This window comes from Sylvia atricapilla, chromosome 27, assembly GCF_009819655.1.
Source record: "Sylvia atricapilla isolate bSylAtr1 chromosome 27, bSylAtr1.pri, whole genome shotgun sequence".
In the NCBI taxonomy this organism is placed as follows: domain Eukaryota; kingdom Metazoa; phylum Chordata; class Aves; order Passeriformes; family Sylviidae; genus Sylvia; species Sylvia atricapilla.
Genome location: NC_089166.1, coordinates 3,963,263 through 3,975,365, shown reverse-complemented (window position 1 = coordinate 3,975,365; position 12,103 = coordinate 3,963,263). Strand labels below are relative to the sequence as shown.

Below are 12,103 nucleotides of genomic sequence, written 5' to 3'. Positions count from 1 at the left end.
AGTTTGAACCTGACACAGTGTCTGTGGGAAGAGGTTTGGGAATGGGGATGCCGCCTGTCCTCCATCCTCCCTGCCCATCCCCCATCCCTCTTGCCCATCCTCCAAGGTTTCGCTTTGTCAAGTGCTTGGGGGTCCCTTCCCCATTTTCCTTCCCGGCTGCTCCACACTGGTGTCAGCCTCCTCCATTGTCTTCCTCACCACTCACGTGCTGGGAGAACTTGGGACGCGGCCACCAACACAGCAGAACTCCCTGGGATGCGTGGGTACAAAAACCAGGGCAGGGCAGCTCCCGTGGGCCCCCCCTAATGGGGTCCCCATCCCACTGCCCAGAGAGGCCGCGCCAGAATCCGGCAGCAGCGCAGATCCCGGCTGAGCCGTGGGGCTGGGCCCTTCCTGCGGCAGGAACCTCCCGAGGAGCCGTTTCCTCGTCGGGCGGCAGCGGGTCCCCTCCGCCACCGTCCCTCCCCGCCCGCCGAGGGCAGTAAAGGCGCCCCAGCACCCCGCGCTGCAGCCGGGGACGGGGCACCCACCCCGCCGCGGAGCCCGGCCCCATCTCTCGTCGAGGCGGCGGCGGAAACCGGGCGAGTTGGGACCGGCCCGGCGCGGGCACGAGCGGCACTGCGGGCGCGCACCCGCCCCAGCGGCGGCCGCAGGTGAGAGCGGGGCTCGGGGGTCCGGGGGCTCGGGGACCGGCGGCTCGGGGGCTCCGGGGGCTCAGCGACTGGGGGCTCGGGGGCTTTGGGCTCTCGGGCATGGTGGCAAGGATGGTGGCGGTGACCCCAGGGCTGTTCCAGCAGGTTCGGGCGGTTTGCGGAGCGGCCGCGTTGGGCTGGAGCTCAGCCGGGACCCCGAGGGAGCTGAGCTGGGGAGTCCTCAGCCCAGGAGGGCTTGGGCGCTGCCGTCACCCTTCCCCTGCCCTGTGTCCCGCAGGCGGAGGCGCGGGGAGGCCATGGAGCCGGCGGAGGAGGCGCTGGTGCTGGTGGAGTACGGCTTCGAGTACCGCGCCAAGGACGGCACCTTGGTCTCCATCAAACCCAACGAGCGCTATGTCCTGCTCAAACGCACCAACCCGCACTGGTGGCACGTCCGCAGGAGCGGGGACGCCCGGCCCTTCTACATCCCGGCCCAGTACGTCAAGGAGCTGCCGCCCATCGCCGCCCCAGCCCCGCTTGAGCCCCCGCCATCGGGACATGCTGCGACAGAGCCGGCCACGCTTGTCCCTCAGCCCCCGCCAGCCTACGAGTATCGGTTCATCGGCACCGCCGAGCCGGGGGAACCGGCAGGAGGGTGCCCGGTGCCCCGCAGGGACTCGGTTCCCAGGAGGGACTCGGTTCCCAGGAAGGACTCGGTGCTCCAGAGGGATTCGGTGCCCAGGAGAGACTCGGTGCCCAGGAGGGACTCACCGCCATCACTCAGCTCTTTTCGGGTCCTCCCGGGGATGACGCCACACCCCGCTGAGCCTGTGAGACCTTCGCACTCCCTGGATGACCTGGCGCGGGTGACTCCAGCATCACGCACTGCCACTGCCATGGGGGCACGCGGGGACCCCCCAGGACAGGCTCGCCCGCTCGGGAAGAGCCGCTCCGAGACGCTCTGCGCCTCCGGCAAGGACAGGGACGTGGCCAGGAGGTGGCCGGGGGCCGGCCCCGCGGCTCAGGTACGGTGACATCCCCACTGCTGTCCCCAGAAGCTGCGCTGGGGGGGGTTAGCGGGTAGGGGTGTGGAGGCTGGGCCCTCGACTGATTCAGTGGCCGTGTTCCCCCACCATAACCCTGTGATCCCCAGCACGGAGTGTGGTGACACCCCGGCACCGTAGTCACTGCTGGGACTCCCCATGTCTCGCCACCGAGCTGACCCCATGGGACAAACCTGCAGGTGACCCCACCGTAGGGGTTGGCCAGAATTAACCATATCGAGGGTGTGAGTGACCCCCCACACAGGGACCCCTCTGCACACACTTCACCCTCAGCCCCCTGGCCCGTGCCTCAGCTCCCCCACCCTCGTGGTCACCCTCACTCTGCAGAACCCCTGGGGCAGGGAAGGGCGCTCGGTGTCACCCAGGGGGTTTTGGAGTGTCCCCCTCGGGTTCCCGGAGCGTTCCGGGATGAGAGGAGGCACAAAGGGGTTAACAGGGAAGCACGGCAGCTCCTCCCTGCCGGGGCGGGAGCCTCACCTGGGTGCAGCACCTATTGACCGAGGTGGGTGCTGGGTGCATCCCGGCATAGGCCAGCGCCCCGACACCCCAAACCCAGGCTCACTCCACACCAGTAAGTAGCAAAGGGCTCTGCCCTGGGCTTGCACCTCCCCGGAGGGGGCACCCAAGGGTGGGCCCCCCCGCCCCCGGCCACCAACGCGGGCTGGGGTACACAGTGTGAGACAGTGACGGCAGAGGGGTGGGTCCCACGACCTTGTCCCTTTCTCACTTGTCCCTGTAGACCTCACTTTGGAGTAACCCCAGGTACCTGGAGCACCCCAAGCTTGGGTGTCCCCCACTTCAATCCAGGGCGGGATTGTGCTGCCTGGGGCAACTGCTGGAGGAAGTGGGGTATTGGTGGCAGGGGGCTGTGTTTTACACCCCATTTTGAGCCCCATTTTCACCTTATTTTCACCCCATTTTACACCCTGTGCCCCCAGCTGTGCCTTTTGCACACTCAAAGCCAATTACTCCCCTCTAGATGTGACCCAATATAGTCCTCAACCCCAGTGCCACCACTGGAGCATTCCCCTTCCCTACCCAAATCCAACCAGTGCCAAAACCATCCAGCATCAGGCATGGCAGGACCATGGTGACCTTGGTACTGCCACCATCTGCACCCCTCCGCTCGTGGGATGGGGTGGAATGGGATGATCCCTGTGTTGTGGGGATGTAGCAGCCCCAGATCAGCTTCTGGTGGAGCAGTGTGACACCAGATGGGCCACCCGAAATTGGGGGGATAATCCCAATGCAATTCCTGCTCGGCATCATCCTGGAGCAATTCCTGCTCGGTTGGCTTTGGCTTTGCTGGAGCGGGTGCCGAGTGGCAGGTCGTGGATGGCGGGTGACAACAACCCCAAGAGAAGCCAGTTCCGCCCTGGGCGTCTCTTCCGCTGCCTGAGCCCCGGCAGGAAGCACCGTGGGTGCAGGGCCCGGCTCAGGGTGCCAGCGGCGTCACCGGAGCCTCACGGTGTCCCCACGGCTGTCCCTCCCTGGTACCCCCAGTGCTGTCCCAGTGTCACCACGATGGGTGACCAGGCACCAGGGGGTCCACAGCGGGCCCGGAGCAGGGTGTTGCAGCTGCTGCACTTGGGGAAGGTAGGCAGCACCCAAGGGTGCACCCAGCCGGGGGACAGGGGGGTGTTTTGGCGTCACCCCTCACCAAGCTTCCCTTTGGGTTTCCCTGCGGGTTTATGGGCACCGGTGGGTGCCACAATGTGCATCCCAAAGCAGGGAGGGGCATCCAGCCCCCCCGGCAGTGAGGAACCCCCAGGGATGCAGCCCTGGGGGAGGGAGAGGTGCTGGGGGGGCTCCATGCCAGGAATCTGCCCTTGCCACCCCCATGTCCCTTGTCCCCAGGAGGAGGGCAGACCCCCCAGCGGCTTCTGGCCTTGCTCACCATGGTGCGGGGGTCATGGGGTAATGGGGGGAGGATGAGGGGTGTCATCGAGCTGCTGTTCCACTCTGAATCAGGGTGTCCCCAGGGACCCACTGTCACCTCCCTTGGGTGGAGACAGGGCTGGAGTTGGGACCTTTGTCCCGCAGCCATTAGTGAGAGACTCAGGCTGTAAAATCAAAGGGTGACAGGAGGGAGTTCCCTGCAGGCAGCACCCTTCTGGTCCCAGGGGACACATCCCCCTACCCCAAGCAGCCCCACAGGTGGGAGTCAGCCAGGCTGGTGCTGGGGATGCTATTTTGGGATGTGGTGATAGGACTGTCTGGTTTGGCATCCGGCTCTGGGCGGGACACCAGGGCTGTCTGTGGGTGCTGGAAGTGTCCCAGGGTGCAGGCAATGAGGGTGCTGGGGTACAAGTGTGGGTGAGATGGGTGTGAGTTTTGGGGTGCTGTTGCTGGAGAGGTGGGAGTGGAGGCTGCGGGTGCAGGGGATGAGCAGGTTGGAAGCGTTGGGACCGCAGATGTCAGATGACCGCAGAGGTTGTGGGTGTTCGTGGTTTGGGTGCCAGTGATGTGGGTGCTGCACAGAGCAGGTGATGCACGTACCAGTGGTGTAGGTGCCAATGATGCAGGTGCTGTATGCAGAGGGTGATGCAGGTACTAGTGATGCAGGTGTGGATGATGCAGGTATCAGTGATGCAGGTGCTGAAGTGGATGCTGATGATGCAGGTACTGATGATGCAGTGACAAGGGAACCAGTGGTGCAGATGATGCATGCAGTTGGTTGTGCATGTGCCAGTGACGTGGTGCTGGTTGTGAGGGTGCTGCCAGCAGCAGATGACACATGCAGTAGTGACACAGGTACTGGCACTGGGGACCTCCATGTCCCTCCATGTGCTCATCCCTGTGTCCCTGGGTGTGCTCTGCCCCACTCTGGGTGCTGTGGGTGCCCCTCTCCACCTCCTCGCCTCCCACACCCCATCACTGGCACCTCCTGCCCCATAATTTTAGGGGCCTGGGCACGAGGGTGACCCAGCAGCCAAGGCAGGATCCAGCTCTTCAGTACCTCACCCATCAGCCACCCGGTCACCATAGTGGGGACGTCCCAGGAATGCCATCCCAGCTGCAGCAGTGACACATGCGTGTTCCCCCAGGCACACAAGGAGTCGGAGGAGACACCTGATCCCATCTACCTCAACATCCAGGAGCTGCGGGAAGAGGCTGCTGCCGCCAGCTCAGCTCCAGAGGAGCCTGGCAGCTCCGTGTCAGACTGGGAAACCCACACGGACACGGACAGTGGACATTTGTTTTATTATAACCCGGTGACGGGCGAGACCACGTGGGATTGTCCCTTCGGGCAGGCGGCCGATGGAGTGAGTCCCGCCGCCTCTCCCGCCTCCTCACTCGCACACAGCCCGGAGCTTCCTGAGTGGGAACAACACGTGGATGAAGGAAGCGGACAGACGTTTTTCTATAATTCGGTGACAGGTGAGACGTCGTGGGACCCCCCCACTGCGAGAGACACAGGCAGCCCCCAGGAGATGCACCCTGGGGGGACGCGGTACGGGCCCATGGAGCAGAGGGTGAGCACCCGGCGAGGCGCGGGGATGGGCTTGGGGTGGGAGCAGAGACGGGGATGGGGATGGAGATGAGAAAGGAGTGGGACGGAAATGGAGACAGACTGGGATTGAGAAAGGTGTGGGAGATGCAATGGAGATTGGGATGGAGATGGAAACAGATGGAGACAGATGGGAAAGAAGACAGATGGACATGGATATGGATACAGGGATGTAAGAAAGGATGAGAATGCAAATGGAAACAGGGGCGGGATGGAAATGGAGGCAGAGCTGAAGATTGAGAAAGGATGGGAGATGCAATGAAGATGAATATGGAAACATTGGAAATGGAGATGGGAACAGATAGAGGGATGTAGAAAGGGAGGGGAATGGAGATGGAGACAGGGATGAAGTTGGAGATGAGAGACAGGGATGAGAATGAAGATGAAGGCGCAGATGAGGATGGAGATGAGAATGGTTACTGGGATTGAGATGGAGATGGCAACAGGAATGGGAATGGAGATGGAGACTGGGATTGAGAGGGAGACGGGAATGGAGATAATGGAGATGGGGCAGCCCTCACCTGGACAAGCAGTACAGGGATGCAGATCTCTTGGTTGGGCCAAGATCTTGAACTGTCTCTTCCCTCCAGCCACCCACTCCAGAAACGGATTATCCTGACCTGTCTCCAGATGAGCTGGAGTGTTATCCTGAGGAGGACTATTCGCCTGTGGGCTCCTATGATCAGGGGGCCTCTCTCTGCCTGTCCCCAAGGCGCCCCGAGGAGCTGGGCTCACCCCCAGGCTGGTACGGGCACAGCCACCCTGAGGGAATCATGTTCTACCCCGAGCACTTCGGCCGTGACAAGGTATGGGACAGGGATGGGAATAGGGATGGGAATGGGGACAGGGAAGAGGACTGGGAATGGAAGATGAACACAGGGATAGGAGCTAGGATGGGGGACAGGGATGGGTTATGGATAAGGACAGGGTTAGCAGTGGGTTTGGGGACAAGATCAGGGACAAAGATGTAGAGAGAGGTGACTGCCAGGGATTAACATACAAGCCCACAGAGCAGGGGTTACAGGGGCTCTGGGGTGCCACTGGTGCACAGCACAGCCCCCTCCTAGCAGGGACACCTTGGGCATCACCTGACCCCTCCCTGCCCAGGTGCCTTTGGGCAGCCGCCAGGAGCGGGCCAGCAGCAGCTCCAGCCAGGACAGCGGGCTCTTTGCCTGGCATGGCGCCATGTCACCGGCACCGGGAAGCAAGGAGGAGAAGGTGAGCATCAGGGAGGGGCACCCAGCCTGCCCTCACCCCAGCACCAGGGAGAGCAAGGGGCAAATTTGACATCCCCACCTTTACTTTCCAGTTTAAATGCCTCGAAAAAGCCGGCGTGCTCAACCGGACCAAGACATTGGACAGAGGGAAGCGGCTCCGGTAAGAACATCCCCGTGTCCCCTGCCACTGGAGACAGGAGACAGCAGGGGGAAGGAGCTGTGCTGTCCCACAGCTCTGTGTGACCCCTGCTCTCCTTCCCAGGAAGAACTGGAGCTCTTCCTGGACCGTGCTGGAAGGGGGGATCCTCACCTTCTTCAAGGACTCCAAGCACTCAGCTGCCAGTGCCTTGGTAAGAGCCTCAATGGCCTTGGGCCAGGGCAGTGCCCATGGGATGGAACCAGCACCCATGGGACAGGGCCAGCACCCATGGGACAGGGCCAGCACCCTTGGGGCAGGGCCAGCACCCTTGGGGCAGGGCCAGCACCCATGGGACTGGACAAGGACTAACAGGATGCAGCCAGCATATGTAGGATGGGGGCAGCACCCACAGGGAACACGGTGCTGGCCTCACCTCTGGGGTGGGGGTTCAGGGCTCTGTCTAGGGGGTGCAGAGGCTTTTGGGGAAGGGAGACCATAGCCTGCACCCACAGAATGGGGCCAGCATCCACAAAATAGGACCAGCATCTGTAGGACAGGACAAGGATCCACAGGGTGGGGTCAAAGCTGCAGGATGGGACCAGCACCCATAGGATGAGGCCGACATCCAGAGATTAGGGCTAGCACCCACAAAACAGGACCCCTGGCACCATGGGGGGGATCAGCACTTGAAGGATGGGACAAGGACCCACAGGCCAGGGCAGGTGCCCTGCACAGAAACCCCAGCACTGGGACACGTCCACTCACCCTCCCAGCACACACACACACTCCCACGGGTGCCAGTGTCGGAGCACCCGGAGCTGGTGGGAACCAGCAGGAGGAAGCAGAACCGGCCTCAATCCCCCCCGCGTCCAGTCCTCCCCCGCAGTGCCCAGCGGCTGCCGCAGGATGCAGAAGTTGCTGTGGGTCTTGCAACACCCTGTGGTGACAGCGGGCGGGGGGGAAGACAGGGAACCCACAGCTGGGGGAGGCAGTGCTGGCCTCCCCTCGGGGGTTCAGGGCTCTGTCTGGGGGTGCAGAGGCTCTTGGGGCAGGGGGATTGTGGCCAAAGTACTCCGAAACCCAGGGCATGGGGGGAAGCAGTGGGTCTGATGCTCTCCCACTGCAAAATTCCCCTCCTTGAGGGCAGCCACCCTCTCCCTTCCTGCAGTGACACTGAGAAGGGACCCCAAAGCTGGGGCCAGCCGGGGTCCCTGGGGAGGGCTGGAAATCTCCCTTGAGATGATGGCAGCCCTGGGACCTGGCCATCCCCAAGCTGGTAGCCATGACCCTCACCCCACCACAGCAGTCCCATGTCCTAGTCTTGCAGAGACCATAGGAGGGGACAGAGGGGTCCCATAGAGGACATCTGGCCACCTTGACTTTCTGGGAGGGCAGCCCACACCCCCCAGCAGGATCCCGGTGTCCCCATCTCCTCTGGGCAGGTGCCACTCTCATCCCCTTGTCCCCACAGCGGCATCCCAGCACCCTGACGACCCCCGAGCACACGGTGGAGCTGCGCGGGGCCACCCTCACCTGGGCTGGCAAGGACAAGTCCAGCAAGAAGAATGTCCTGGAGGTAAGCAGGTGACAGCAGGAGGGACACTGGTCACATCCCAAGGTCCACACGTTGGCCACAAGGCAGTGCCACACCTGCCCAGTTCATCCCAGCAGTGGTGCAGGGGATGGAAGTGGGGACACTGGGGACATGCCAGGGTGGGACGGAGTACAGAGACACTGCACTGCCAGTCACTGTCCCGTTCTGATGGGCACGGAGAGGTCACCAAGGGACATCTTTACTCCCAGAGGGCCTTTGCACAAGGAGCAGCCGCTCCAGCTCCTCAACAAATGGCACCGTCTGCTGTCATCGGAGTTGGCGCCAGGCTCAGCCATGTCCTGGTTCCCAAATCCGAGTGGTTGCAGCAGCCCTGTGCCCTTTCCCTGACCTTTGCCTCTTGCTCTGTCAGCTGAGGACGCGGGAGGGTTCAGAATTCCTCATCCAGCATGACTCGGAACAGATCATCACCGCTTGGCACAGGGCCATCGCCGACAGCATCGGCCGGAGGGTGAGCAAGGTTCCCCGCCCCGCAGCCACCCTGGGGCCAGGCCCCAGCATCTCACAGTGCCCCTTCCTTAGGGCTCTGACATCCCCGGAGAGGAGGAGGAGGCTGAAATTCGGGCTGAATTCGGCTCCCGGGAGAAGCTGGGGGGTGGCGAGGAGAGGAGGGCAGGTGAGCACTGGCACCCGGGATGGGCACGGGGACCCCGGCAAAACCACCCACCCTGCGGGTCCCCGGGCATGGGACGGGCCTGGGAGGCCCTGGTCAGACCCTCAGGATGGTGCTGACGTGTGCCGTGTCTCCACCAGCGGCCGGGCAGGTGACGGGCAGTGCCGAGAATGACACCAGCAGAGTCCGGAACAAACTCCGCAAGTTCCTGCAGAGGCGGCCGACGCTGCAATCCCTGCGGGAGAGGGGCTACATTAAGGGTGGGTATGCGGGGCTGGATCAAGGATACATGCTGAGATGTGGGTAGATCTGGACTAGGTGCTGAGATGGGGTGTCAGGGCCTATCGAGAGTGGGTGCCGAAATGGGCCTGAGTCCCTCGGGATGTCTCCAGGCTGGAGAGCAGGTGGGGACAGCCAAGGATGAAGCTGTGACACCAGGTTGAGTGACCAAGCCCACCCCTGACCCAGCATCTTGGTGTCGGGCTCGAATGTGTCCCATCACCTCCAGCTACCCAGCGAGATACTCCTATGGGAACAAGACCCTCTGTCCCCAACCCTGTCCCCCACTAGCCACCCTCCTGGTGTCCCCTGGCCATGCTCATGTCCCTGCTGTGTTCCTAGACCAGGTTTTTGGCTGCTCGCTGCTGGCGCTGTGTGAGCGGGAGCGGGGCACGGTCCCACACTTCGTCCTGCAGTGCATCTGGACCGTGGAGAGGAGAGGTACTGCCCTGGGGACAGGGACAGCCTGGGGCACTGGTATGGGGAAATGGGGACAGCTCCAGGGACAGCCTACATGGGAAGTTCGGGTTTTCCTTGGAAGCCAGGTGCTGGCTGCTGTGAGCACAGCTCTACCAGTCACTGTCACCATGTGCCACCTGGCTGTGGGCATCCTCTAGGGGACAGCAGAGACATTGGAGTGTCTTCAAGAGTGCCTAATGTCCCATTCCAGGGTGGATTGTTTAACTGGGAGCTTTTCCCTATCTCTGTCTGCCCAGGTCTGGACATTGATGGGCTGTATCGGGTCAGTGGTAACCTGGCCACCATCCAGAAACTGCGCTACAAAGTGGAGCACGGTATGGTCACCTGTGGTGACAGTGGGGTATAACCTCCTCCAGAGGCAGAGGGACAGGGCTGGGGTTGGGGAGGGGGAGCCAGGGACCCCCACCCATCTCTGGGGCTCTGGACACACCTGAGATGCTGCCCACCTCCAGATGAGCAGCTGGACCTGGATGACGGGCGCTGGGAGGACATCCACGTTGTCACCGGGGCGCTGAAGCTCTTCCTGCGGGAGCTGCCAGAGCCGCTCGTCCCCTTCAGCCACTTCGACAAGTTCATCGCTGCCATCAGTGAGAGACAGGGACAGGGCATGGGGTGGGGTGGGGTGGGGAAGGGATGAGGATAGCTATGGGATGGGGACAAGGACGGGGTTGGAATGGGAGGCGATGGATACCAGGATGGGAACTGGGATGGGATGGAATGGAGGTCGAATCGGGAGTGGTATAAGGATGAGGTTGGGGACAGGAATGAGATAGAAGAGGAATGGGAATGGAGACAGGATTTGGGGTGGTGATGGAGATGTGATGAGGGTGGGGATTAGGATGAGGATAATTAGGATGGGAATGGAGGTGGGGACAGGGGTGTTGTGACTGCTGGAGCTAACATCCCACCGTGCCCTCCCTCCCTGGCAGAGATTCAGGACCTGTCTCTGCGGGGCCGCTGCATCCGGGACCTGGTGCAGTCCCTGCCACCCGCCCACCATGACACCATGAAGGTCCTTTTCCGCCACCTCTGCAGGTGACACCCACTTGTTCCCCCAAACCCAGCCCAGTGCAGGAAGGAAGAACATGACTCTGGGGACAAGCCCCAGGGTCAGGGCCATGCCAGTGACACATCCCCTGTCCCTGCAGGGTGGTGGAGCACAAGGAGGAGAACCGCATGTCGGTGCAGAGCGTCGCCATTGTCTTCGGCCCCACCCTGCTGCGGCCAGCCAGCGAGGAGGGCAACATGGCCATGCACATGGTCTTCCAGAACCAGGTGGTGGAGCACATCCTCAACCACTATGGATACATCTTCCCAGATGGATAAACCCTGGGGACACACATGGAGACAATCTCGGCAGTGGGGACTTGATGGAGCAGTGTCTCCAGGAAGAACTTGGCCATGTGTCACCTTGGTGGTGGCTCCATGAGGGGCAGCATGATGACCCGGCTCAAGGGAGGGACACCCAGTGGGTTCTCCTTGGCCACCCTGTCCCACCAGGGCCAGATCCAGGGGGGTTGAGCCCCAGGGGGTGTGTGGGGCTTGGTGGGGTCCCCGTGGTCAGTGGAGCCCTGCAGTGCCCAGCTGGCTGAGCTGGCATTCTCAGGGTGGCAGTGGGGAGTGTCCAGGTGGGCAGGGCCTGCTGGACAGTGGCACCGGCGGGCGGGCAGGGAGAGGCCAGGCAGTGCCGTGGCTGGAGCCCCCCGCCCCGTTCCCAAATAAAGAATCCAGTCAGACACAAGAGTGGGGTGTTGCTGGCAGGACATGGGGACATTCCAGGGACGTGGGTGGCACAGCAGGGGTTCAGTGCTCCTTGGCTCCTGGTGACCCACAGGGACACCACGTGGCCTTTGTACCCCATGAGGATGAGGGGATCTGAGACTGCAGGACACAGCAGTGACTTGGGACACCATTCATGGGTGGCATCACCAAACGCTGTGTCACCACAAATGTCACCAGAGACAATGAGAGCCACACAGTCATGGGACATGAGTTCCCATCACCAAGAGCCACTTCCTGGGCTGGGAGCACTTTGGGTCACCGATGGTGGTGGGCTGAGACACAACCAGGACTGGATGGGATGCAAAAAGGATGGCAAGGGAAGGGACACGACTGAAGTGCTTTGGGACATAATGGGGACAATAAAGGGCATGGCAGGGACACTAGGAGGAGGTGTGAAGACATGGGACTGGCTTTGAAACACAGCAAGGACAGCACATGGCGGCAATTTGGGACACAGGGACGGCTGGGGTACAGAGGGGACACTTGGCGGTGCAGCACGGGCATTTGGGGTGTGGTGGGGATGTAATGGGGACATTTTGGGACAAGACAGAGACACTTCGGGGTGCAGTGGGGTCATTTTGGGGCACAAGGATTTTCAGGATACAAAGTCCAGGAGTGCAGGGACACAATGGGGACAATTTGGGATGCAACCAGGACACAAGGGGACACAACTGGGGACAGGAAAGGGACTATTTGGAATGCAGGGGGTAATTTGGGGGCACAAGGGGATACCTTGGGGAACAAGGTAATGCTTCGAGGGTGCAGCAGGGGCAC

General features: G+C 62.1%; 1 protein-coding gene across 1 annotated transcript; it reads left to right on the top strand.

Annotated features, from left to right (window-relative positions):
- The first annotated feature begins 305 nt into the window (after positions 1-305).
- LOC136372192 (rho GTPase-activating protein 27-like) lies at positions 306-11,288 on the top strand. Its single transcript, XM_066336679.1, is given in 17 exon segments — positions 306-344; positions 346-653; positions 931-1,657; positions 4,744-5,172; positions 5,798-6,013; positions 6,315-6,425; positions 6,517-6,584; positions 6,687-6,774; positions 8,035-8,139; positions 8,528-8,626; positions 8,698-8,791; positions 8,929-9,048; positions 9,410-9,508; positions 9,784-9,861; positions 10,000-10,134; positions 10,477-10,582; positions 10,696-11,288. Coding segments are annotated over 17 exon segments (3,000 nt in total). The 3' UTR covers positions 10,874-11,288.
- The last annotated feature ends 815 nt before the right edge of the window (positions 11,289-12,103 follow it).